Source organism: Bufo gargarizans, chromosome 7, assembly GCF_014858855.1.
Source record: "Bufo gargarizans isolate SCDJY-AF-19 chromosome 7, ASM1485885v1, whole genome shotgun sequence".
NCBI lineage: Eukaryota > Metazoa > Chordata > Amphibia > Anura > Bufonidae > Bufo > Bufo gargarizans.
In genome coordinates, this window is record NC_058086.1 from 146073038 (window position 1) to 146099979 (window position 26942).

Below are 26942 nucleotides of genomic sequence, written 5' to 3' on the forward strand. Positions count from 1 at the left end.
GAAGTTGCGATATTCGCGAAAAAAATTCGCTTTTCGAATATTCGCGCTCAACACTATTGCCCTGATCCTCTTTTTCTTGTCTATTCCTTGTTGGGCCCTTATTGCTATTTTGTGTTATCGGATGTCTACTTAAATCTTGTTCATTGCCCGAATAATCTTTCATTATTTTTTGGGATTTCCTACTTATGATTTCTTGCTCTGTTTTATCAAGACTTTTAATTAGTCTTTGTTGCCACAACTCATATTCATCATCCCTAGGTAATTTATCTATTTTGTCCTTTACTGAATTCAATTGACTCATTATATTTTCCAACATCACAGTCCTCCTTTTTATAATTAATCATATCAACATTTTTGACTGTTCTTTCAGCAATGTGTTCCATTCGGTTTCCAATTCCGGATCCCATAGGTCCTGAGCTGGTATCTTACTCAAGCTCAGTCCTCTTGGGATAATATCACAGTGGATATATTGTTGCAGGGATTTAATTTCCCATCTCTGCCGTAGTTGTTTTAACAGCAGAGCTTCGGCTTCCCTGAATAAATCAGTCGTTGATTGATTACAAATGGTTACACTTGCCTCAGGAACCTCAAAATTGAACGACTCTACATTTAGTCTGTTATTTTCATCATGATTCCAGATATCCATCCTACCAGATTTGGTGAGCTCTACTCCAAATGGAGTTTATTGAGGATTAAGAAATTCACAGTATGGGGTGGCTCTACCAATCCGTAGGGTAGAAAAGTGCTCACTATCTAAGTGCTAACTCCAAAACACCAGAGGGTTAATAAAATTGTAATAGTGGAGATATGGCACTCAATATCTGGAGGACTGCTCAAAACAAATGACTTTATTGATGCAATTATCATATAAAAAAATTTAAATGTCATACAAGATACGTAAATTGTACAGAAATTAAATGACAAAAGGACAAAACATCACAAATGACGATAAGGTAAAAATCACTTGAGGTATAAATGTATATGTCAGACAGCATATAGGTGCTTTCTAAATTTCTGATTGGTTCACCACAAAAAGATAAATTGACGATAATTTAGCACTACACAAGCTGTTTATCGATAATTCTCTGAATTTTTTTCGATAGTCACCAATTCTTCGGTTAGTAATCTCGTATCCATCCAAAAGTTCCTCCTTTTTGATTTATCTATCTCGACTTATCTACTGTTATATGTGTATGAATATGTTAAAGTGTGCTGATTTTCACTTTTTAAGTATTCATTTTTATATTCATTTATATATTTTAACTCATGTGAATTATAATCTTATGTTATTGTGAATAATGATATAAAGAAAGCAAATAATATCAAACCCTTTATCCAAAAGTTTAAGGGTGAAGTTTCAGCAGCTTTTCTGAAAAAAAACCACAAAACGCATCGGTAAACAAAAAACACATGAAAACCGCACCATTACCGCACATGCATTTTTTTCAAAAATAGTAAGATCTTGATATAATATATCTATGGAAGAAACAGAGGTGCCATATGTTTTATTAATTCCATTTTATTATTAATTATACCACATTGTTATAATCCAGGCCAGATTTGTGATACCGTGGGACCTGGATCTTGGTCCAGGACTGGCATTTGGGACATCTGGAACCAATTAAGAAAGAGGATATCAAATGGTGGTTTAGGGGGAGCCAGGTTACCACTGAGGAAGAAGTCAGTACCCTTTGGGACTTCTAAACGTGTACGCAAGGACATCTACAGTTTTACCTCCTTATTAATAACCTCTCAAGTGACTGACTCGTCCTATATAAGAATTTATGCTCGAAAACTTCCTGGAGTGATACAGTTCCACTTTCAACTTAATCGAAATTAAGGAGAAGTCGAGCATGTGGGACGCTGAGGAAACGGCGATCAATCAAGCCGCATTCAGAGGTTGGAGGTAAGGGAATAAGACAGCTCGAAAATAGGTGGGACACCACCTAGCGCTAATAACTCCCGAATTTTTACAATTCGATAAGCTTAAAGAACTGTGACATAAGAATTACTGTGACTCTTCCAAACATTCGAAATAAGAGTTCATAATCAAATCGAAAAGTCTATAATTGCGTTACAGTAATAAGAATCGACGATTTTACTAACCGAAGAATTGGTGACTATCGAAAAAAAATTCTGAGAATTATCGATAAACAGCTTATGTAGTGCTAAATTATCGACAATTAATCTTTCTGTGGTGAACCAATCAGAAATTTAGAAAGCAGCTATATGCTGTCTGACATATACGGTACATTTATACCTCAAGTGATTTTTACCTTATCGTCATTTGTGATATTTTATCCTTTTGTCATTTAATTTCTGCACAATCTACGTATCTTGTATGACATTTTAAATTTTTTAATATGATAATTACATCAATAAAGTAATTTGTTTTGAGCAGTCCTCCAGATATTGAGTGCCATATCTCCACTATTACAATTTTATTAACCCTCTGGTGTTTTGGAGTTAACACTTAGATAGTGAGCACCTTTCTACCCTATGGATTGGTAGAGCCACCCCATTCTGTGAATTTCATGAATATGATGCCACCAGGTTTGCACACCTGGATTTGGGGATTTTCTGCCATTCTTCTTTGCAGATCCTTTCAAACTCTGTCAGGTTGTATGGGGCTCATCGATGAAAAGCCCTTTTCAGGTCTCTCCAGAGATATTTAATCAGGGTCAAGTGAGGCTGGCTGGGTCACTCAAGACATTCACAGAGTTGTCCCTAAGGCACTCCTGTGTTGCTTGGGATCATTGTCTTGTTGGAAGGTAAACCTTTTGCCCAGACTGTGGTCCAGAGCACTAAAGATCAGATTTTCATTAAGAATATCTCTGTACTTTGCTCCATTCAGCTTTCCCTCAACTCTGACCAGTCTTCCTCTCCTGTTTTCTGAAAAACAGCCCCACAGATTGATGCTACCACGGTCCACCCCATGCTTCAGTGTAGGGATGTTTTGGAGCAGGTAATGAGCAGGCTTTGTTTCTTCTTGACATAAAACTTAGATTTGAGGTAAAAAAGTTCAGTCTTGGTATCATCAGACCAGAGAATCTTGTTTCTCACTCTCTAAGAGTCCTCCCTGCAACTCCTGCAGCTAGTCAAGATGGCTCTCAGACCAGGTCCGGCAGCTGCTCCGTCTGTTTTCTGCATATATATATATATATACTGTATGTCTTGTCACTGTGGTCACTGTATATACTGTATTGTATAATACTGTTATGGGGACCCTGACAATAACATTTTTGACGCAGTTCGGGCCCCATAGAAGCCTCTTCTCCTGCTTCTACTATAGCTATGTCCCTGCTAGTAAGGCTTTCATGTGTCTTTTACTGAGGAGATGCTTCTTTCTGGACACTCTGCCACAAAGTCCAGATTGTTGGAGCGCTGCAGTGAGGTTGACCTTCTGAAAGTTTCTTTCCATCTAGCAGGGGTGTAACTAGCATAGCGGCAGACCATGCAACTTCTATGGTGCCCAGGGCAAGAGGGGGCCCAGTTGGGATCATCACCTCTTCTACTGGGGGTGAAAACCTAGTCAGGACTCTACCCTCTAGAAGAACAACTTTTAGCAAATTCGGCAGTGGAAAAAATGCGGGGGGGCTGGTTTGATCCTTGCTATGGGTCCCTTAGTTCTCTATCTACGCCACTGCCATCTAGGATCTAAAACCTCTTTCACGTTCATCCTGTAGCTGAAAGAAGCTATACAATTTTCAACCATAGTTCAGTATTGGTTTGGCTGCTGTGACTGTAAATAAAACAGGAGGTCTCTCAAAACTCAAGAGACTCTGTGGTTGGCTTGCTGCTTGCCACTGCAGGGGAAATGTATCATTGCTGCTGTAATACATAGAGGACCTATGTACACCATAGAGGAAGGATGGGGGGGGGGGGGGGTCAAGACAGGAGTTTTCAATGACTTTCATATGCCCTTAGTTTCAATTTTATTTATGTGCAAAAAATGGTGGAAAAACACAATCTAAGCTGAATAAATAAATTCCTTTGAAAGCTCCACCAAGCTACACTTTGTGAATGTAGAGCAAATGTGGTACCTAATTTCAGAAAGGGCTAAATGGCTTCCCTGGGTGATTACAGCCCAGAGACACCCCTGACAAGTGAAACACTCTATGGGGAATATTGGGAATTTATCAGCTATCAACCAATTTTACTATAAGAAATTCAATTTGAGCAAAGAAAAATCAAATTTTATGTCATCTATCATCCATTGTCACCAAGTTGTTGGGAAAAAAAACCGCTTCAGTTTTGTCCCCATTCATTATCAATGGGGACAAAACTGAACTGATCAGAATGGAATGCTCCAAAATGCATTCCGTTCTGTTTAGTTACGCTCCCATACCGGAGAGCAAACCGCAACATGTTGTAGTTTGCTTTCCGTCCTGGGATGCAGAGCAAGACGGATCCGGCATGACGCCCAATGCAAGTCAAAGGGGACTGATCCGTTTTCTCTGCCACAATCTGCCACAATAGAAAACGGAGCCGTCCCCCATTGACTTTCAATGGAGTTCATGACGGATCCATCTTGGCAATGTTAAAGATAATACACTCGGATCCGTTCATAACGGATGCAGGTGTTTGTATTATCAGTAACTGAAGCGTTTTTTTTGCTGAACCCTGCCAGTAAAAACGCTAGTGTGAAAGTAGTCTTATTAATACTAAAGCTGGAAAATTGGACAAAACTTTGGTACAAATACAGTCATAGTCACCTGGCACAAATCTTTTTTTAGAATGGTGTATGTAACGCGAGTGTTAATAAATGGCTTTCAATTTCATGTATGATAATTTTTATTGCCCATCCAAAAACCAGATACCTTACATGTTATACTGTAGCTAATAAGTCTTGAGCGTTTTGTTAGAATCCTACATCAGAACAAGTCTATAAAGCAGACCTAGCATAAGAACAGTTAAAAAAAAATATTTATAGGAAGCTCCAATTTGTGCATAGGCTGTGTCAGGTCACAGTGTTCTTCACATGTAAAGTGCTGCTGAGACTATTTAGATCCATAGAACAGTCACCATTAGAATGAGGCCAAATAATGGAGGAGCCTAGAAGAGACAAGAAAACCCACTTGAATAAAATTTACTTTCAACTCTCTGGAAAACATTTTTTTGTTTTAGTACAAATAAATAATAATATAATATAATGTACACTTCAATGAAAATCTCTATAAAAGTATGTGTATATAAAATTGCCTTCTAATGACAAAAAAGTGACAATTAGGCCTCATGCACACGACCGTTGTGTGCATCCGCTGCCGTTGTTCCGTTTTCCATTTTTTTCCGCGGACCCATTGACTTTCAATGGGTCCGTGGAAAAATCTGAAAATGCACCGTTTGGCACCCGTGTCCGTGATCCGTGTTTCCAGTCAGTGTCCTATTTTTTTTACGGCCAACGGTTCACAGACCTATTCAAGTCAATGGGTCCGTGAAAAATCACGGATGCACACAAGATTGTCCTCCGCGTCCGTGATCCGTGATCTGTGTCCGTTTTTTCCTATCATTTCAAAGGCAAACTTGACTTTGATTTTTTTTTCATTTTTTCATGTCCGTGGATCCTCCAAAAATCAAGAAAGACCCACGGAAGAAAAAACAGACACGGATCACGGAACAACGGAAACCGTTTTTGTGGACCGCAAAAAAAAAAATGTCCATGTGCATGAGGCCTTATACAGATATAAGTTACAAAGTCACCACCAGTCTCTTCATTAGCAGTCTGTTACACACCAGTTGTGCATAAAGTTACTTCTACTTTAGGTTAGGTCTACACGGCGACATTTGTCGCACCAGTGTCGCGTGAAATTCTTTATAATGTCAGTCTATGGTGTCGCACTGCAACATGCAACATGCTGCGGCTGCGACTGCGACGCGACAGTCACAGAAAATCCATTCGAGATGTAGCGCGACATTGGTGCAACAAAATGTTGCACGACAAATGTTGCAGTGTAGGTGTGTCCTATCTGTTGCGCGACTTATTGTCGCACAGCAAATGTCGTCGTGTAGACCTTGTCTTAAAGGGACTGTCAGCAGTTTTGACAATGCTAAACTGCAGCCAGCAGTAAGTAAGTGCTGGGGAAAGCAGTACAAACATACCCTTTGTAGAGCTTTGAAGAACTTTATACTGTATGTAATATGGAAAGATCAGAACTAGTGTTGAGCGAATCGAATCCGCCGAAGTGGAATTCGATCCGAATTTCAGGATAAATTCAATTAGCTGCAAAGCCGAATATCCTTGTGCTTCCTGGTAGCGAATTGATTTAATCTGAAATAGTGTAAAAAACCCAAAAAATAATCCTACTTACCGCCTTAGTTTGCTCGGGCTACACTAAACACCTGATCAGTGGGGGTGGAGTTTCCGACCTCCGCTGATCCAGAGCAAAGGCCACCGCATAAGAAAAGGCTAGAGAACCTTTAAAGGGAATCACATACAACTAAAGCCACCTGCCTCACTAGATCTGCGCTTGTCACCAGTTTCTAATGCTGTTCACTGATTTTCAATATGTTCCCTCAGCTCAGAGAAATGACTGCTTTTAGGTTATGTAAATTACCCTCTTGGTACAACAAGGGCGTTGCAGTTGCATCCGTTCAGTTTCCTATGGTGGCCCCACACCTTTTTTGTGACTCACGGGGCCGGGCAGTCTGCTCTCATGCCTGGCCCTGAAGTTTTGTGGAAGTCTGCCTTGCCCAGTCAGTCAAAGAGGTGTGGACATGGCCAGTAGAAAGGGGGGGGAGAGCACGGCCCGGCAGAAAAAAACTTGCACCATGAGGCCAATTTACATGATATAAAAACCCTTATTTCTCTGAATTGGGGGCACATATTGAGAAGCAACAAACAGCATTAGAAACCAGTAACAAGCAGAGATGTAGCAAGGCAGATGGCTTTAGTTACACGTATGTGATGACAGTTTCCCTTTAAAGATGAATTACAGCTGGTACAGGCTGTACTATTGCTATATCTTTTCCTTGTGCCTTGATTTAGGGCTCACGGCCGTTGCCCAGCTGTTTCGTGCATTGTGGACCGCAATCTGTGGTCCCCAATGCACGGGCATGGTCCATGCGTCTGCCACAGACGGATCCAGACCGATTCAACTTGAATGGGTCTGTGTTCCATTAGCAACGCAAAAAAATAGCCTTTACATAACCTTTTTTTCGGTGTGGAGGCACGGAGAGAAATCCCACGGAAGCACTCCTTAGTGCTTCCATGGAGTTCCATGCCTCCGCACCGCACCTTCCAGATTGAATGAATCAAATGTTTGCGGGACACAATACGGGCCAGGCTGGCACAAGTTTGTGTGCACACAAACAGCGTGGGCTTTCTCTCTGTGCCACAGCACTGCAAAAAAATACAACATGTTTTATTTTTTGGTGGTGCAGATGGATCATGTACCGATTCAAGTTGAATAGGTCTGGATCTGTCTGCGGCAGCTGCACGGATGATGCGCATGCATTGGCCTCCCCAATGCATGGAATGCCCGGGCAATGGCCATGTGTATGAGCTCTTAAGCTGTGTGAAAGGAGGTCACGGTACTTGCCAGTTCCATAGAATCATGTTCTTTATCGGCTTTATAGCAGGTTCACATATGGGATAAATACACACACCTGGGGTGGCAAATGGGCGTTTTGCGTACACGGGAACTTTCTCAAGGCCTTGAGAAAGAGTTGTCTACATGAAATGGCCATTGGCCATATCCTATATGTGAACCTGCTATAAAGCCAATAAAGACCACGGTTTAAGTGTAGGTCACAGCAGCGGAGTCTCAACACAAAGACTCTGTTTGGTATCTGGTATTTCTGTATTTATGATATAGTCCATTTAAATCTCTCACTGCACACATGTTCCATTAAATAACTTGATATTTTAATGCTTACAGTTTGTTGGAATCCACTGTTTTCAGTAGTTGTACCATTAGTACCAGAGGTAGCATTAGTACCAGAGTAAGTGAGCTTAGAGCTTGTAACGTCAGTCCAGTAGATGGGGTGGGATTGCACCACCGATGCCCTAAAAATATGAAAAACAGAAGGTCAAATCATAAATAGCAATGTATCACAATAAACATAACTCAATCAAGTCAGTCAATAGCTCTAAAGCCCTGAGTGATGTCACAGAAGGGTTGGTTATTTTGGCAACTTCTGGTAATATGCAGCCATTTTGTTATTTTCTATGGTGTTAAAGGGGTTCTCTGGGGCTTTACCTAAATTTTCCGTTTCAGGTAACCTGTGTAAGATAGAGAAATTCAGCAGTACTTACCCTTCTGTCATGGCTTCGTTTCTGCGGCTGTGACTGTGTGACTGCCCGGCTGGCTGTGGGCTCTTTCACTGAAATCCCAACCTGTTTCTTCCTGTTCAGCTTGATGTACATTATATAGCTGAACAGTAAGGCACAGGAACACATCCAGTTAGGACTTCAGCGGAGGAGCCCACAGTAGTCTGGTGGTTACATAATCACAGCCAAGATCACGGAACCAGCCGTGTGACGGAAAGTTAACTTCAGAGAATTTAGATAATGCCCCAGAGAGCCACTTCAAGCACCTATAATGTACAAAGCAACTTAGGAACTTACCCTTCAGACTTTGTATGGCACTGGTATATTACATAACCCAGTAGATCCATTTTACTAATTCTGACCAGTTTCTCTGTTTTCTTTTACCAACGCTGGGTTCACACCAGAGCTAGTAATTTCTTATTGTTCTGCTCCATTAGATGTTCAGAACAATGAAAATAATTTCTGGATTTAGCATATAACGGAACCGAATGTTGCTGAACAGACCCCATTGTCTATGTTGGGGTCCGTTCATTTTCCAATTGGAATGTTTATGTTTTTTTAAGGTTGGATAAGCCCTTTTATTGCCATTTACTGCCATACATTTATTCATGGCAAAACAGTTATCATGATGATAGCTATTGTCATAGGGCAGTGATGGCTAACCTTGGCACTCCAGCTGTGGTAAAACTACAACTCCCAAGATGCCCCGCTTGCTTGGCTGCACTCAGAACTCTATAGAAATAAATGGAGCATGCTGGGAGTCGTAGTTTCACCACAGCTGGAGTGCCAAGGTTAGCCATCACTGTCATAGGGTCATAAATGTTAGTAATAAACTTACTTGAGCTGTAAGTCTGAGTTGCTGTCTGCTGGAGCCACCCAAGTCACCTGTATGCTTTGTTTGGGTTCGGCAGATGTATGACTGACTGCACTCTGTTAAATAGATATGGAAAATGTTATATGAAAACCATTTTGCACAGTTAATAAAGGATGCTGAACATGAGGCTAGAGATGAGTGAATCGATTGTAAAAAAAATTTTTTTTACTTGCATCTGAATCTAAATTTGTGGTCATTCAGGCAACTTTTGGAGAGAAAGAAAGTAAAGATGATAAATGAAAAACCTGAGTTCTGGGAGATCTCTGAGTGTAATACAGAAATTTATCAGGTCATTTGGAACACTTTAGATTTGGGTAAAATTGTTTCAGACCCAAATCAAATCGGTCAACTGATTCAATCGAATGGGACCAGATTAGAATTTTGAGCAATTCACTCATCTGTACCTGAGACATTTAAATTTAAACAAATTTAATTTGGTTTTATATAGCTATACCAATATATCAGCCGTTAACCATGCACTATTTGTATGGTTGCCAAGCTCTTACTTTAGTACTTTAACAGTAGAGATGACGCCTGATGAAGAGCTGTATGTGACATAAGCATCACAGTGCAACTTGATAGGATGCTGACACATTATTAATATTAGAGGCCTTCTCAACAATATTCCTGTCAAATAAAACTTACTGCAGTAGAGGTACAATCAAGGGTCTGTGCATTTCCATTGACTTTGAAGGAGCCCACTGGGTTCAAGGAATTGCTTCTGTGAGCCTGGATCATGAAACCTCTGAACGGGGAATTATCCGCCCTAAGAGTGACTGCAACAAAAGACAGATGATATATTCTTATTATTGCATGTAGTTGTTTAGAAACTAATGGTAAACTTGTAATTATGAAAATAGCAACCGGCAGTCAGACATGACTGTTCCAAAGCAGGTTTAGACTGTGCTGACAACAGTAAAGTCAAGCAGTCAGGCTGCATGTCAATCAGATTTTCCTAATAAAGCACAACTCTTTTCAGGACACAATTCTATAGGCCAGAATGGACAGCTGCTCTTTTTCTATTCTAATAGACTTGAGTTGACCATGTATTACATGGTAGGCCATTCATTTAAATGGTAACCACTCACCTTGCAATACTACAGTTCTGAAATGCCTGGTTGGCCCTGTCTTGTCCTGGGGTTGTCAGTATTGGGACCAGGGGTGATCAGCTGATTATCCTGTGGCCACATTCTTATGGGACCACCTCTTTATGTCTCATTAAGACAGCGTTTCCCCTATTTAAAGGATAGGAGATAAGTGCCTGATCAGTGGGGTCGAACCACCCGGTCCCCACGACCATGGGAAAGGAGGCTAGCGCTCCCCATTTGAGTGGAGCAGCAGACATACATGCCTGTCCGATACTCCATTCATCGCTTTGGAGCTGCCAGAGATAGCCAAATGCTAGTACTTGGATAGTTCAGAAAGTACTCAACCACCCCCTTTGGGGCATGCATGCATGCCCACCACTCTATACAGGGGAGAAGGGGCAGCCCAGAACCCCATGATAGAGTCCCCAGTTATTGAACCCCCGCCAACCAGACACATCTTTTATCCTGTGGTAAGGGGATAAGTTGTGTCAATGGCACAACCCTTTTAAGTAGAAAACTTCTAACTTTAAAATTCAGACAACATTGTAAAGATGGTACCAGATCAAGTTAAGTAAGGAGTCACATCTATAGGTAAGATATTTCTTAGGATGGGAAACTAAAAAACGACTTGTTAGTTACCTGTAATTTCTTGTCCTGCAGAGTAGGTACTTTTAGAAAGACTCAGAGTGTAAGGGGCAGCAGAGGTCTGTGCATTGACACCATGTCTGGGCACCATTGAAGAGCAGGAACCTTGAACTTGTCCATTTGGATACCCATTAGAACAGTCAAAGAGAGAAACGATGAGTAGGATGACTGTGCTTTTAACTAAAGGATCCATCTGTTTGGATGATAACAAAATATGTCCTTACTTTAGTTGCTAGAGGAGAAAAAAATTGCACACAAGGTGGTCCATGGCTCAGGATCATTGGGTTACAGTGGTGGAAATGTACAAACACTATGCACTCCCCCGCATTGACTGATCGGACCAGGCACAAATCTGGTGTTGGCGTGGTATAAGGTGCTGTATCTAACAGCTGTCTCCAATACTGAGAGGGCATCTATCCAAAATGCACCTTGTAGGAGGTAAAGTAAAGGAAAAAAAGGAGTTTCAGGGCCACTTGCTGGAATGATTACACATGGGGTAAGGAAAGGTCATCCACATTATGTTTATTTAGGCTACGTGTTTCACCACTGGGCTAGTATCCTCTGTAGGCCTCAATAATAATAATAGGCATTTTGGCCTGAGGAATACACTAGACTGCCTAAATGCATGGCGTAAGGAAGAAAAGGTAAAGGCTGTATTAGACAGGCAGATTATGCAGGCAATTGCAGGCAGATTATGCAGGCGATTGTCGGGAAGGAAGCATTCCCGGTAATCGCCTGCTTGTCAGTGGAGGAGACAGTTGCTGTTATATGCAGCAATCTCCTCTGCAGTATTGTGAGGAGCGATTGCAAATGCTATCTCTCGGCCTCATACTATCATGCCTGATATGGCAGGTAACAGACGTGTCTGCGCAGAGGGAAGGGAAGGAGAGTACCTTTTCACAAGGTAGAGGGAGGAGTGGTGACCCCTAACTCACCTAGCACTGGCACCTGGCTGCCCTGACGTCCCTAGACGGGCTGCTAACCCGTACACCGATCACGTGCCTTCTCCCTGGCTTACTCTGAAATAAGCGCTAGGTAGTGAATAGGGCGGTGGGAGCACTAGTCCTCACGACTGACTCTTAGGGTAACAACAGGGAAAGGACAAACAACACAAACACCACAAACAATCCCCAAAGGGAGACAACTAACAGGAGACAACAACAGGAGTGAACCGGAGATCCAACAGCTCCAGTTCCATCTCGACAGCAACTTCAGCAACTCCACCAGAGGTCAGAATAGAAGATCTAGAAAGAAGGTCTATATCTGGCCACAAGGGAAGCAGAAAGGGAGACTATATATAAGCTGGGAGTGGCTGACAGAGAAAAGCTAAAAGGAAAAGCTACAGATTTCTAAATGGGACAAAAAGGATCGCAAACCTAAGCAGGAAAACCTGGACCGGAATCCATTCCCACCACTAGTTTATGGAGCGATTTCTTGAAACCGAGTGAGTAGCCACCCGCTGCGACCTTATGACCCCAGGCACAACAGGGTCAGTGATCGGTCATGACTAGAGAAGAGCGAAATAAAGCTGACAAAGTGGAGATCGTTACGAATTTCAGGAAAAATTAGATTCACACCGAATGCGAATTTCCTCATGCTTCAAGGTAACGAAGCGCATTTTTCCTAAAATGGCTGCTACATGTGTGAGGATATGGAGAAAGGAACTCTGGGAAGGTGGGATCACCCATACTGACATGCATGCAGCCAATCAGCAGCCAGCAGCCCTGTGATGTCACAGCCCTATAAATACTGCAGCCATCTTAGATTCTGCCATTCATCAGCGTACTTAGTGCAGGGAGAGATGAGTCTGCAGGCGCTAGGGACAGCGATAGAAAATTTTTTATTGTGCTAAAAAAAACGATTTACAAGTGCAGGGAAAGATTATTCAAGGTGCAGGAAAAGGATAGGGAGGAATCATTCCACAGCATTTCTGTTGAACAGGGTTCATTCAGGGAGGTGACATCCTGGGCAATAGGAACATTCCTATAAGACCTTGCAGCACTGACTGGGCACCCAAATTGCCATTATACAACTCTGTAATTCCAGCAAACGTTCTTATTAGGGTGCAAATGCTGTTTGATACAGGCATAAACCGGGGTTATTGCAAGGAAATATTTCTACGTCTTATTTGCCCTTGTGCGGTGCACTTATCTCTAGTATAAGCTTTTGGGGGGTGTTATAGCGGAAAAAGAAAAAATACATTTGCTGCTCTGCGGTTCAGTAATCTGTAGTAAAGGCTTTTGTGGGGTGTTTTAGTGGAAAAAGAAAAAATATATATATTTGCCGCTCAGCGGTGCAGTTATTTCTTGTAAAGCCTTTTGTGACGTGTATTAGTGCAAAAAGAAAGAAATACATTTGTCACTCAGTGGTGCAGTAATTTCTTGTAAAGCCTTTTGTGATGTGTATTAGCGTAAAAAGAAAAATATATATTTGCCGCTCAGCTGTGCAGTTATTTCTTGTAAAGCCTTTTGTAACGTGTATTAGTGCAAAAAGAAAAAAATACATTTGTCGCTCAGTGGTGCAGAAATGTCTTGTAAAGCCTTTTGTGATATGTATTAGCGTAAAAAGAAAAATATATATTTGCTGCTCAGTGGTGCAGTTATTTCTTGTTAAGCCTTTTGTGACGTGTATTAGCACAAAAAGAAAAAAATACATTTGCCGCTCTGCGGTGCAGTTATTTCTTGTTAAGCTTTTTGTGATGTGTATTAGCACAAAAAGAAAAAATACATTTGCTGATCTACGGTGCAATAATCTGTTGTAAAGGCTTTTGTGGGGTGTTTTTGCGGAAAAAGAAAAAATTCATTTGCCACTCTGCAGTTCAGTAATCTGTTGTAAAGGCTTTTCTGGGGTGTTTTAGCCTGAAAAAGAAAAAATACATTTGCCGCTCTGCGGTGCAGTTATTTCTTGTAAAGCTTTTTGTAACATGTATTAGCGCAAAAGTAGAGGCTTTGTGTGGGGTGTTTTAATTTCCTTTTTAATTATTTTATTTAACAGTATGTCAGGCAGAGAAGTGCCAGGCCCTGCACAGGGCAGTGGCAGAGGCCTAAATGTTTCTGGCGCAGGCAGAGGTCGCAGCAGAGTAAGGGGCTGTGGCAGCAGCTGTCACTTCGACAGGCCTGAGCTCCCAGTCTCAGCTAGCGGTCGTGTCGTGACCAGCAATCCAGTGGTTCTTGAGTGGTTGACTCAATCTTTGACTTTGTCGCAAGTGACATCAGACACCCCCAGCCAAGAGTCAGTGGGTTTGTCAGAAACAACCCTTAGTTGGCATGACCCTGGAGCAGGCCCTGTGCCCTAACCTGTCCTCAACTTGCCTCTGTCCTTTTCTGTTCCCAGAGCCACAGAAGTATTGTATGCTGTGGGCTCAGCTCAACTATACAGCGAGGACGAGGTACTAGAGAACAGTCAGCAGCTACTGCCTAGCCAAGATCTGGAGGAGACATTCTCAGTTTAGTCCGCTAGTTGGGAAAATAGTGGTGAGGAGTGTGGCGTGGGAGTTGGTGTTGCGAGCGGTGAGGCTCCTGACCCAGAGACCGTTGAGGAGGACATCAGTGATGTGCAGACAGTACTCGATGATGATGATGTAGCTGATCGCACTTGGTAGCCGGGTGACAAAGGGGCTTCATCATCATGAGAAGAGGGTGGCAGCTTGCCTGGAACCAGCAAGTCGCTAGCGTGGCTGGGAGTGAGCAGGGTGGTAGCAGTAGGAGGTCGGCAGCCAAACAAGCCCGGGGTAGACCACCTGCTTTGCGGGAGCCTACCTGCCTGGGAAGTAGCAGTGCAGGGGTTCACGGAGGCAGCGGAGGAAGCATTTAATCAGTGCTTAGTGTTGGTGGTAAAATCACCTACTCGGCGGTGTTGCAGATTTTCATAAGCCACGGGAGAAGGTGAACGTGGCATATGTAGAATCGGTGGGCAGAAGGTGAAGCGTGGCCAGGGTGCCAATGTTGGCACTATGCCCTGAGTCAACAAATGCAGCGTCGCCATACAGTGGCCTGGGAGAACCGTGTCTCCAATGTGGTGGTCCAGCCTGCTGCAGCAACTGCTGTATCACCCAGTGGCACGCATCCGGTTTCATGCAGTCATGGCTCCACCACCTCAGCTGAAGGGAGCTGTCTGCCAGTCCTATCATCTGCTAGTTCCGATGCTCCTGTTCCTCCTACTCCTCATCACTCATTCTGTCAGCAATCGATCACCAAAGCGATTGCCAAGAGAGAACAGTATGTGTGCACTGAATGTGCTCCTGTCCAAGTTGCTGGTGCTGCAGTCCCTCCCTTTCCAAGTGGTGGACTCTGCACCTTTCAAATAACTGATGGCTTGTGCCAAGCCGAGGTGGAGAGTCCCAAGCCGTCATTTATTTGCCAAAAAGGCGGTACCAGCCCTGCACAAATATGTAGAACAGAAGGTGGGCCAGTCCTTGAGCCTGTTGGTGTCTGCCAAAGTGCACGGCAGTGCCGACCTTTGGAGCTGTAACTACGGTCAGGGACAAAACATGTCCCTTACGGCCCACTGGATGAATGTGGTTTCTGCACAGCCACACCAGCAACTTGGTCAGGTCATGCCACTTTCGCCTCCACATTGCCAAGCCGTTGGTTCAGCAACAATGTCACCCTCTGCCTCCTCATCCTCTACCGTGTCCTCAGCCTCCACTGCAGGGACAATTCAGAGTGCCCCTCCAGCATGCCACATGTACAGGGCACGGTGGTGTCACACTGTTCTGCACCTCGTTTGCCTTGGCAAACAGAGTCACACAGGGGAGGAACTGCTCCGTCTCCTTCAGAAAGAAATCGAATCCTGGCTTTCTCCGCGACAACTGGAGTTGTCGACAACAAAATTGGATCCATGGTGCCAACCACGGGAAGAACATTGTATTGGCGCTGCATCAAGGAGGGCTGAGTCATGCGCCCTGCATGGCACACATGTTCAATCTGGTTGTCAAGCGGTTCCTGAAGTCTTCCACCCATCTGCAAGATATCATAAAAATGGCCAGGAAACTTTGCATGCATTTCAGCCACTCGTACACAGCAAAGGCTGATATGCGACGTTTCCACCCGTTGGAATTCCACCCTCCATATGTTGGACTGACTGTACGAACAGAGAAAGGCCATAAACGATTTCCTGATGATCCAAAAGGACAGGAGTACTCCCCTGCGTAACTTCGAATGGCAGCTCATGCGTGACACCTGCCATTTGCTCATGCCCTTTGAGGATGCCAGGGTCGTTGCTAGGTTAAAACATTCGGGGCCTGGGCTCCTGATGTTTTGTCCCAGGCTCCGAACATCCTGTCTACCAGCTAGATACATCTGTATTGCTGTCCTCAGGACGGCAATACAATTGAATCTAATGCCCTGCAAGAGCTGAAGGAACTGTTATGACATCACAGTCCATGTGATCAGTTATAAATGCAGTAACTGAAAAGGACCTGTGATGATGTCGTGAAAACTCAGATCCGATGGTATATTCTAACCACCAGGCGTTCGCATGGTGACAGGAACGCTTGTCGGGGAGGAGTATGCCGAAGGGCAATAACTGTACTAATTGGGGAAAAAAAATAAGAATATTCTATAAAATGAATATATGTGATATAGTGCTATATATTTGTTTTTTAGAATATTCGTCAATTACGAATATTCTAAAAAACAAATATATTCTATATAGTGCTATATATTAGTTTTTTAGAATATTCGTTATTTTTTACCATCTAAACTCTTGATTCCTCCCTGCTTCTTCCTTGTGGGCCAATGAGTCGTTGGCCCACAAGCATTTTAAGCAGGAAGGAATCGTGTGTTTAGATGGAGAAAATGACGAATATTCGATATAACGAATATATAGCACTATATTCGCAATATTCGCGAATTATCTAAGTTGCGATATTCGCGATTAATATTCACTATGCGAATATTCGTGCTCAACACTAGGTCCCATCAGAATTAGCTTATGATTTGGTAGCCAAAAGCAGGAGTGGGTACAAAACACAGAAGACATGCAACTATTCCATTCACGTGTCATCTCTGTTTGGGATCCACTCCTGTTTTATTTGGCATTAGCAATACTGATGGATTACTGACCAAATGCTGACCGAGTGAAGGCAGATGCTCCACAGACAGGATACGTTTTTTGTGGGTTATTGTTCTGACGGATCAGAGGAAGGGCAAAATAATCAGTGACGTCAACACAAACTCTGACACCCTCTCCACTCTGTCGGGGGGCTATACTTGTATAAACATTTAATAGAACAGGTTCTGTAGACATCTATGTGGAATCAGCTGATGACAGTGTAAAAGGAGTGCGCTTCTTCTTAGTGCTAACATTGAACTGTAAGGCTGAGTTCATATGTGAGTTATTTGGTCAGTTTTGGCCCCGTGACTGCCCAAATAAGTGAAGTGTGCAGTGATCTCTATGCGTGTTACTGCAAGGCACAGTGTTCTACACCACTATAAAGGCTCTCTGCAGCCAGGAAATAGCCGTTTTTAACTAAATTCGCCACAAATTTATTTAGATCGAACCAAATATTTCCCCAAAAATATAGGCAAACCGAATTTTTTAAAAATTTGCTCATCTCTAGTCGTGACACCCTTGTGACACATACTGAATCATTGTTTGCCGGCAGCAGTTTGCATATTCATTGTGTAATGGGCGGCAGTATTGCACTGCTAGATCATTGCTAATGAGCGTCCCTGAGAACGATCATTAGCCATAATCTGGCAGACTATCTGCATGATAAACCCTTAAGGGAACCCATGAATTTAATAACCTGCAAATTTCTGTTAAACAGCAATCACCTCCCACCAACATTTTCTGTAGCTGAAAATAAGATTTACACAAAGTTGAGAAGAAATTTTGAACCATTCCTCCTGCAATTGTGTTACAGGTACTCCATATTTATGGGATGCCTTGTATGTACAGCCCACTTTAGATCATGCATCTGAAGGTTAAAGGGGTTTTCGGTCACACACACAAAAAAAAAAAATATTCAAATGATGAAGTTCTGAGTGCATTTGACTCTTCCAACACACAACTTTTTCTAAAGAAATTATTTAACAGTTCTTCACCAGTATTTGAACCCCAGACCTTCTGTGTGATAGGCAGAAGAGTTACCATTACACTACAGACCAGCTATTTTCTTCACAGGCTTAGCACTAAATAAAGTGTATATTACTGAAGGGGAAAAAAATGTGTCATTTACCAATCACCATAAATAATTTTACTAAAATTATTCTACAAGTCTGAGTGAGATTTTAACCACAGACCTTCTGTACAGTAACGCGCTGCCTAACTTACTTCTCTATAGAAAATGGGATTTGTTATTCCTTTCAGTATTTTTTATTTTATTAAGTGTCATAAAACAGTATTTGGTATCCCTGTAATAATAATAACCAGTAAAATATAGTAAAGATATTATTTTTGGTGATTGGTAAACAGCGTAAATAAAAATAAAGATTTGCCTGTATGTAGCCCTGAAATTCCTGATGGCAGTCCTAGATCCAAGCCTGTTTGAAGCCCTGCTGGAAAAACCTCACCCTAAGGGCTCATGCACATGACCGTGCTGTGTTTTTTTGCGGTCTGCAAATCGTGGATCTGCAAAACATGGATGCCGCCCATGTGCGTTCCACAATTTGCGGAACAGGTGACCATAATAGAAATGCCTATTCTTGTCCACAAAATGTTTTTTTGCGGGGCCACGTAATGGAGCAATGGATGCAGACAGCACATGGAGAACGTCTTCACTGCTGACATCACATCTACAAGGTAGAACATTGAGAGGCAAAGTCAGTGATAATGTTGTGTCTACAGGGCAGAGCCTTGCAAGTCTTGCCACTCCTCAGATGTAGACAGGATGTCATCGGGATAGGGAACCAACACAATGGAAAATGTCATGTGACCATGACAGAGCAGGAAAGCGGGGGAATTACAGATAAACAATCACTATTAGTAAGTAATAACGTGTTGTTTCCTGTCAATTGATGTTGAAAATTGCAAAACCGGTATACCCACTTAATGTGAAACTTTTAAACCATTTCTGCTATGTGAATTCTTCTTAGTGGGTGGCAACAGCACTATCTGCTTGGCTGCTTAGCTTGGTGCCCATTCAATAGAAGCCTCTTCTGCCACGCGGCCTTTAGACAACCATAATTCAATCAGGACAGCACTCAAAATTTGACTGAAATTAGGTAGCCTTTATTTTTGTCTGCCAAAGCTTAGATCATAAGATTCCATTCACACATGAATCAATTAATTGCAATGTTTCGGTTTTATGAGAACACCCTTCGTCAAGATAGAAAAGTAAGGTGGTGATTTCACCACCTATATTATACTGTATGATTTATAACTACTTATTTATACCATGTCTGGTATATATTCATGTGTGAATGGAATCTTATGACACAATAAAGACTACTGAATTGCAGTGAAATTTTGAGTGTTGTTCTGATATATTGAATTACCATCTCAGCTATGTGAAGTACTATTATGTCTCAGAGTGCAGGCAATTAACCCTCTGTGCCATAATAATATGCCATGGTGATGACTTTGGCTCAGTAGATGGGCCTTTGCCATCATGTAAAGGGACCAACTGTATTATACAGCAAGCACCTGACTCTTACTGCTGGGATCTGAGATAACTGCAATCCGGACAGTTTAACCCCCTTAGATGCTGCAGTCACTAGGGACTGCAGCATGTGAGCAGTTTGACAGAGGGAGGGAGCTCCCTTTGTCCTTGATTGGCACCCTGCAAATGCATTTGCAGGGTGTTTAGTATATTTCAGAATAGAAACTATCAAAAAATTGCATGTTCAAGCCCCTCTAAGTATAAAAGTAAGTATAAAAAGTTCAATAACATTTATAAAAATGAAGACATTTTTTTCCCATAATATATATATATATATATATATATATATACAGTATATATATTGTATTTGGCACAGTTCTTAAATACTTTATAGAGTAGGCTTTTCCAAAGGCACTGTATAGGAGGAGGTTATTATGATGGTCCGCCTGGAGTATCTTTCTACAGGTACATGCAATTTTCCCGAAATGAACAAAGGCATGCAACACCTCAATAGGTCTTTGCAATGCCCAACTGCAGGGTGCTGTCTTTGGATGGCCAGTCCGTCTAAGTAGTGTGATGAGCACCAGTATCAATATAACCCAAACCACATGCAGTAAAGTATAGAGCTGTATGGGTGCATAACCTTTACTAACTTTGTACAAGCATGGCCCTTAGAGGGCCCTTCTGCAATAATCTAATGCTTCTTTCCCTCTACTCCTTGCTGGTTTACCAGAAACTACCCAATAGCCAAGGGAGAGTGGGACCAGCTATTAATTAGAACTGCCAATTAACTATTTCCTACCCATGTTCAGCCTTTTGGAATACATAGTGCATAGTAAAATCACATTAGCCATTTATACCAGTGTATGTGCATAGTTAGCATCTATGAAAGCATCCTAACAGCTTTATCAGTGAACTGTATCATTCACTCTTTAGCAGGGAACCAGCAAGCCACTGCACTAAGTCTTCATATGGCTATGTTGATGGAACAATTGAAATGTTATGGCTTTAAAAAAAAAAAGAAAAATATTTAAGTACCAAACTTAAACTGCATGCTTAAGGGGTTAACAGCAGTATAATCCAAACCTGTCGAGAATGCATGCTTTGTATTCTATACATGTACATACAACATGTTAAGAATACAGCATTAAAAGGGACTAAAAAAAAGTATCAAAAGTTCAATAAATAATAAGAATGCAATACACAAACCAAGAATGGCTTATAGTTTTACACATTGTTCCAATCCATATACATGATAATAATTCTTACACATTCCCCAATGTATTCGTCTTTGTCAAAGTATGCCCTTTACCTATATATCTCCAAGATCTCAGCTGGGGTTCTATGTGCTATTGTTCATGATACTTACAGCACTTTGACTCCCTTACAAGCAGAGGCTCCAGGCAGCAGATGGGCTCACACAGACTCTCTTCAGTGTTTAAGTGTGGCAAGAAGGAAAGAGGAAGAAGTAGTATCTGCCAGCTCATTGGGAGTGGTATGCATCTCCATAATAATTATTTCAATTTTAACAAGTGATGATATCATAAGTACCACCTATATCATAACATAGTTTCGCATTTTTGATAGATGTGTATGCAAATAATATTTTTACGTAACACATGTCAGTTTGCAAATTGAGGCTGACCCACACGTTTGGTTATTTCCTTCCATGTCCATCATTTTTGTAGATGTTAATCTTTTTATAGCTGAACTCAGCAAGCTGTTCCTGGCATGGAGCTGGAGAGACCACTGCTTTTAACGCCTTCCTCTGCTACCCTTGCTTTTTAGTAAATAAAGTGATTTCTGTTTCAATTATTTTTATTGGATTTTTCAACATATTAAAAAGAAGGCAATCCAGCTCAATATGTAGATTGTGCAATGGTACTTTTATTTCAGCGATTAAAAGTTAAACATCCAGTTTGACAAATCCTCATCTACCGGTTTCGGGCTATTGTGATGTCTGCCCTTACTCATCACTATTTCATTAGTTTTAGGAGTCAATACAGCCCCAGGGTTGTCTTTACAATCATCACTTGTTATGTTCCCATGACACGTTATGTATCGATCGCCACTATAGAGACTCCTTCGGTCTGATCGTATCCCTGGGCCAGTGCAAAAGAGACTGATACTGTAAAATCCAAATCTCCTAGATGAAGCTTTTGTACTTTCTTTCTGGCCCACTTCTGTCCATCAAAATCCCATACTCTAGCAGTGTTGCACTTTTTTGCAGTCACACTGGCCTGCCACCAGGGGGACTCTAGCCATCCTTTGCTGTTCCAGCCTTTATTCTTCTATTTTACTAATTGCTGTGTTCGCATCATCTTATCATTTACTATGTTGTGTAACGCTGCCACCCTGTGGTTATTCTTATAAAACATTTTATAGTGTGTTATGTAAATTTCCATTGCATTTTATAGTGTGTTATGTAAATTTCCATTGCAATGCTCTCCTCCCTCTTTTGTGACATCACATCCTCTGGAAGGTCCTTCGTACTTCCTCTTTGCTGCAGACTTCAAGCTGGTGAGAGCAATTCTTTTTGACCTCTAATATCCTCTAGCATACCCTGATTCCCTGCATTTGTTTCCAAGCAAGGCAAATCAATAAATTATCAAAGCTTTACCATTGTATTCTCCTCACTGGATTATCACATGCAACTAGTGCCTATATCTGGAGATATTAGGGAGTTCAGCCATCTACCATTGCTTGTACAGGGGCTATCACTCACAACCAATCAGGGGATTTTCTCTAATGTACATCTGTGGCAGAATAGTCAAAAAGAAGCTTAAATCTACAGTCTTACATGTCTACACACAGTCTGCCAGCGAGCTTAGAGCTGTCCGCCATCTTACACGCACGTGGCTTCATAAGCACAGTGCACAAGCTGGAATACCCTCTTAAAGAGACAGTACCGCTTAAACAGGAATAACATGTCCACAAGAGGCTTAGTGGATCTCTCAGTAACTGAACATACAGAAAGTCACCCTGCTCCTAAAAACTCAGATATGAAGGAAGCAGAGTCCATGTTAACTGAAGAACAAACAGTACAATCTAAACGTGTTATCAAGCCAACACAAAAGATTAGAGAGAACTTTGAGGCGACCAAGGAAGAGTTCAGTGACAATTTAAACGATTTATGGCAGAGAACTGAACACTATATAGCAGCTCTTTTACGATATAACAACGACCCAATAAAGTTAACCACAACGTTAAATCGCTTAACTAACTCCTATGTCCGCTATCAGCGACTCTCTGCTAAGTACATCACTTTCCTGAGCGACTCTGATTTTGACGAAGCCTCAGAGGAGCTGAGTGAGATGCCCTAGTACAAGATGCTAAGAGCAAGGCAGAACTCCGCATTGCACACTTACAGGAGGCGAGATCCCATTGATCAACTTCAAGTAAACATACAAAATATACCCTTTCATCTTCCAAAACCTCTCGTTCCGGAAGGTCAGCCTTGCATGACAAGCTTATAGAAGTCCGGGCAGAAGCAGAGGAAGCTAGCGTAAGAAGTTCCTTTGCTAAGAAGGAGGCGGAGATTGTGAAGAAGAAAGCAGAAATGGAGGCCGAGACAGAAGCCCAGCTAAAGATCCTCCAGTCAGAAAGGGAGGAAGCAGCCACCTTAGCTAAACTAAAGGTCCTCGAGCAAGCATCAGGCCAAGGTACCGACCCAGACTGTTTTGTCCCAGGAGAAGAGGAAGAAGAGGAAGACCCAGCCGACCCCTGCCAGGTATGTGCTAAGGCAACCATCGCCTACTCCTCCTGCTAAATCGCATGAACCAACGCCACTTCTAACTCACCAACTGGGCGAACCCACAGAGTACCAGAAATCGTCACACCCCAGTAATAAGGTAATATCTAGCACCAAGCGGGCTGACCATCCAGAGACTAAACCGCAGCTTAATCCTTATGCCACATCATTCCATCCTGATCAATCTCAACCTTATCTGCCAGAGCCCCTACATGCTCTAGAGACACCACAATGCAATACAGCAATATGGAATGGGAGATCAGACATGTCAGACTTTGCCAGATACATGATGCGCAGGGAGCTGATTAACATTAGTCTCTCAAGGTATGATGACCCTGCCGAAAACTACAGGGCCTGGAAATCGACCTTTAAAGCAGTAATCGGTGATATAAACCTCACTGCCAAGAAGGAACTTGACTTGCTCATCAAATGGTTAGGCCCAGAACCTGCAGAACGCATAAAGACATTAAGAGTGGTTCATGCAGGCCACTCAGAGGAAGGTCTCGCTGCAGCATGGGAGAGACTTGAACAGACCTATGGCAGTCCAGAAGCTATAGAAAGTGCCTTATTCAGGAGACTTCAAGCCTTCCCAAGGATAACTGGCAAAGACAATCGCAAACTCCAGGATCTGAGCGACCTACTTAAAGAACTTGAATTGGCAAAAATGGAGCCACGTCTGCCAGGACAGAGTTACCTTGATACCGCTTATGGCGTCAATCCAATAGTGTCGAAACTATCACATGGCATGCAAGAGAAATGGGCAGACCAGGGCTCCAGATACAAGAGAGAACACAATGTGTCTTTTCCCTCTTTCTCTTATTTTACCAGATTCATTAGTGACCAAGCTCGGAAGAAGAATGACCCCAGCTTTAACTTCACTGAATCCACTCTACCTGCTTCATGTTCAAGGTATAACAACACCACAAATAAACAGAGACTTAAGGGGGACAGTATCCGTTAGGAAAACGAATGTTCCACTCATTTCAACCTGCACTACTAGGAAGGAAGACCCTGTCCTCAAAGAAAAGGACCCTAACCGCATGTGCCCCATCCATAAAAGACCTCATTCTTTACAGGAGTGTCGTGGGCTCAGGGCAAAGACCTTGGAAGAACGCAGAGAGATACTCAAAGAGCTTGGAGTGTGTTACAAGTGTTGTGCCTTATCAAATCATATGGCGAGAGACTGTAAGGTTATTATCAAGTGTGCAGAATGCAGCAGTGACAAGCACGTTACAGCAATGCATCCTACCTTGCCTTCAGACAACGCACCATCTCAAGCTGCGACAAATGCCGTCGCACTTCATGGCGGGGAGCCACCGGCTCAAGAATTAGCTACAACTACTGTTTCCTCTTCTTGTATGGCAATATGTGGCAAGGAGGCTGATTCTAAGTGCTGTGCAAAGGTGTGTTTGGTTAACATCTACCCAGAAGGACAATCTGAAAGGGCCATCAGAATGTACGCAATTATTGATGAACAAAGCAATAAGTCTCTGGCAAAACCTAAATTCTTGGAGATTTTCGGCATAGCAGGAGAAGCAACACCATATACCCTCAACACTTGTTCTGGTCGTGTAGAGACTTATGGCAGAAGAGCCACTGGATACCTTATCTCCTCCATTAAAGGGAACGCTCATATACCCTTGCCAACGTTAATTGAATGCGACCAAATACCAGATGAAAGATGAAATTCCTACTCCAGAAGCTGCATACCGTCATTCACACTTGAAACATTTAGCTAGCGAGATTCCCCCTTTGGACATTAAATGCTGACATCCTACTTCTGCTTGGGAGATACATTCTGAGGGTCCACAAGGTGCGTCAACAATGCAACGGTCCTGATAATGCCCCATATGCACAGAGACTCGATTTAGGCTGGGTAATTGTGGGCGATGTATGTATAAATAAGAGCCAGAAACCATCTCAAGTGAACTCCTTCAAAACCTTTGTGCTCAACAATGGTCGCACATCTCATTTTAAGTCATGTGTTCATCATTATGAGGTGAAGGAAAGGCTTTCTAACCTCTTAAAGACACCAGACATCATTCCTACCAGTTATGACAACTTAGGCTACTTTCACACTAGCGTTCGGCTGTCCGCTCGTGAGCTCCGTTTGAAGGGGCTCACGAGCGGACCCGAACGCTTTCGTCCAGCCCTGATGCAGTCTGAATGGATGCGGATCCGCTCAGACTGCATCAGTCTGGCGGCGTTCAGCCTCCGCTCCGCTCAGCAGGCGGACACCTGAACGCTGCTTGCAGCGTTCGGGTGTCCGCCTGGCCGTGCGGAGGCGTGCGGATCCATCCAGACTTACAATGTAAGTCAATGGGGACGGATCCGTTTGAAGATGCCACAATATGGCTCAATCTTCAAGCGGATCCGTCCCCCATTGAATTTCAATGTTAAAGTCTGGACGGATCCGCTCAGGCTAATTTCACACTTAGCTTTTTTTTGACAATATAATGCAGACGGATCCGTTCTGAACGGAGCCTCCGTCTGCATTATTATGATCGGATCCGTTCAGAACGGATCCGATCGAAAGCTAGTGTGAAAGTAGCCTTAGGAAAAACTGTGTTTTGTACAACACCAGACGACAACAAATTTGCCCTGTCCATGGATGACAAAGAGTTTATTAAAATAATAGTCGATGAATTCTTCAAAGATACATCTAACCACTGGGTTGCACCTTTACCTTTCTGTGCTGTAAGAGCCAGACTCCCTGACAACCGGGAACAAGCACTCTCCAGATTAATCTCCTTGCAACGTATGTTAAAAAACAAACCAGAAATGAAAAGTCATTTTGTGGCCTTCATGGAAAAGATATTTTGCAATGATCCTGCAGAGCCGGCTCCACCCTTACAAGAGCATGAAGAATGCTGGTACCTTCCATCCTTTGGGGTATATCACCCACGGAAACCAAACCAAATAAGAGTGGTATTTGACTCAAGTGCCAAACATAACGGCGTATCTCTGAACGACGTCCTTCTCACCGGTCCGAACCTGACCAATAATCTGGTGGGAGTGCTCATGAGATTCAGAAAGGAGTCAGTAGCCATTACTGCTGACATTGAACAAATGTTCCATTGCTTTATCGTGCGGCAAGATCATAGAAACTACCTCAGGTTTCTTTGGCACAGAGACAATGACACCAGCAAAGAAATGGTTGAATGCCCCATAAAGGTGCACGTGTTTGGTAACAGTCCTTCACCTGCTGTTGCTACATATGGCCTACGTAGGTCTGCCTTAGATGGTGAGTCAGAATTTGGGGAACATGCCAGAAACTTTGTTGTGAGAGACTTCTATGTGGACGACGCACTGAAATCCTTCCCTATAGCGGAGGAGGCCATAGATCTGCTCAAAAGGACACAAGGTATGCTTTCAAAGTCTTGTCTAAGGTTACATAAGATAGCCTCTAACTGTGCTGCCGTAATGAAAGCCTTCCAGCCCAGTGATCATGCCACAGAATTCAGAGATTTGAATCTAGGGATAGACAATCCACCAGTACAGAAAAGTCTGGGCCTGAGGTGGGACTTAGCAAATGACTCCCTTGGATTTCAAGTTAACTGTGCAGATAAATAGTGATGAGCGGGAGGTGCCATATTCGATTTCGCGATATTTCGCGAATATTCGAGTGAATATTCGTGTCATATTCGTCGAAATCGAATATTCGTAATTATAAAAATTTTCGCGAATAATATGCGATTAATTTAATCGCATGTTGCGAAAAAAATCTTTTTTCTAGTATAACAGTATAAGTCAATGGTATTTTACGAAAT

At 42.5% G+C, this 26942-nt stretch overlaps 1 protein-coding gene across 1 annotated transcript; it reads right to left on the bottom strand.

Annotated features, from left to right (window-relative positions):
* Window positions 1–4776: 4776 nt before the first annotated feature.
* Window positions 4777–20922, bottom strand: LOC122943977 (putative ferric-chelate reductase 1). Its single transcript, XM_044302161.1, has 6 exons — window positions 20791–20922; window positions 10871–11069; window positions 9789–9919; window positions 9108–9199; window positions 7876–8005; window positions 4777–5055 (listed from the first exon to the last, which is right to left on the bottom strand). The coding sequence occupies exons 2-6, from the start codon at window positions 11067–11069 to the stop codon at window positions 5005–5007; spliced, it is 603 nt and encodes a 200-aa protein (XP_044158096.1). The 5' UTR covers window positions 20791–20922; the 3' UTR covers window positions 4777–5004.
* Between the last annotated feature and the right edge of the window lie 6020 nt (window positions 20923–26942).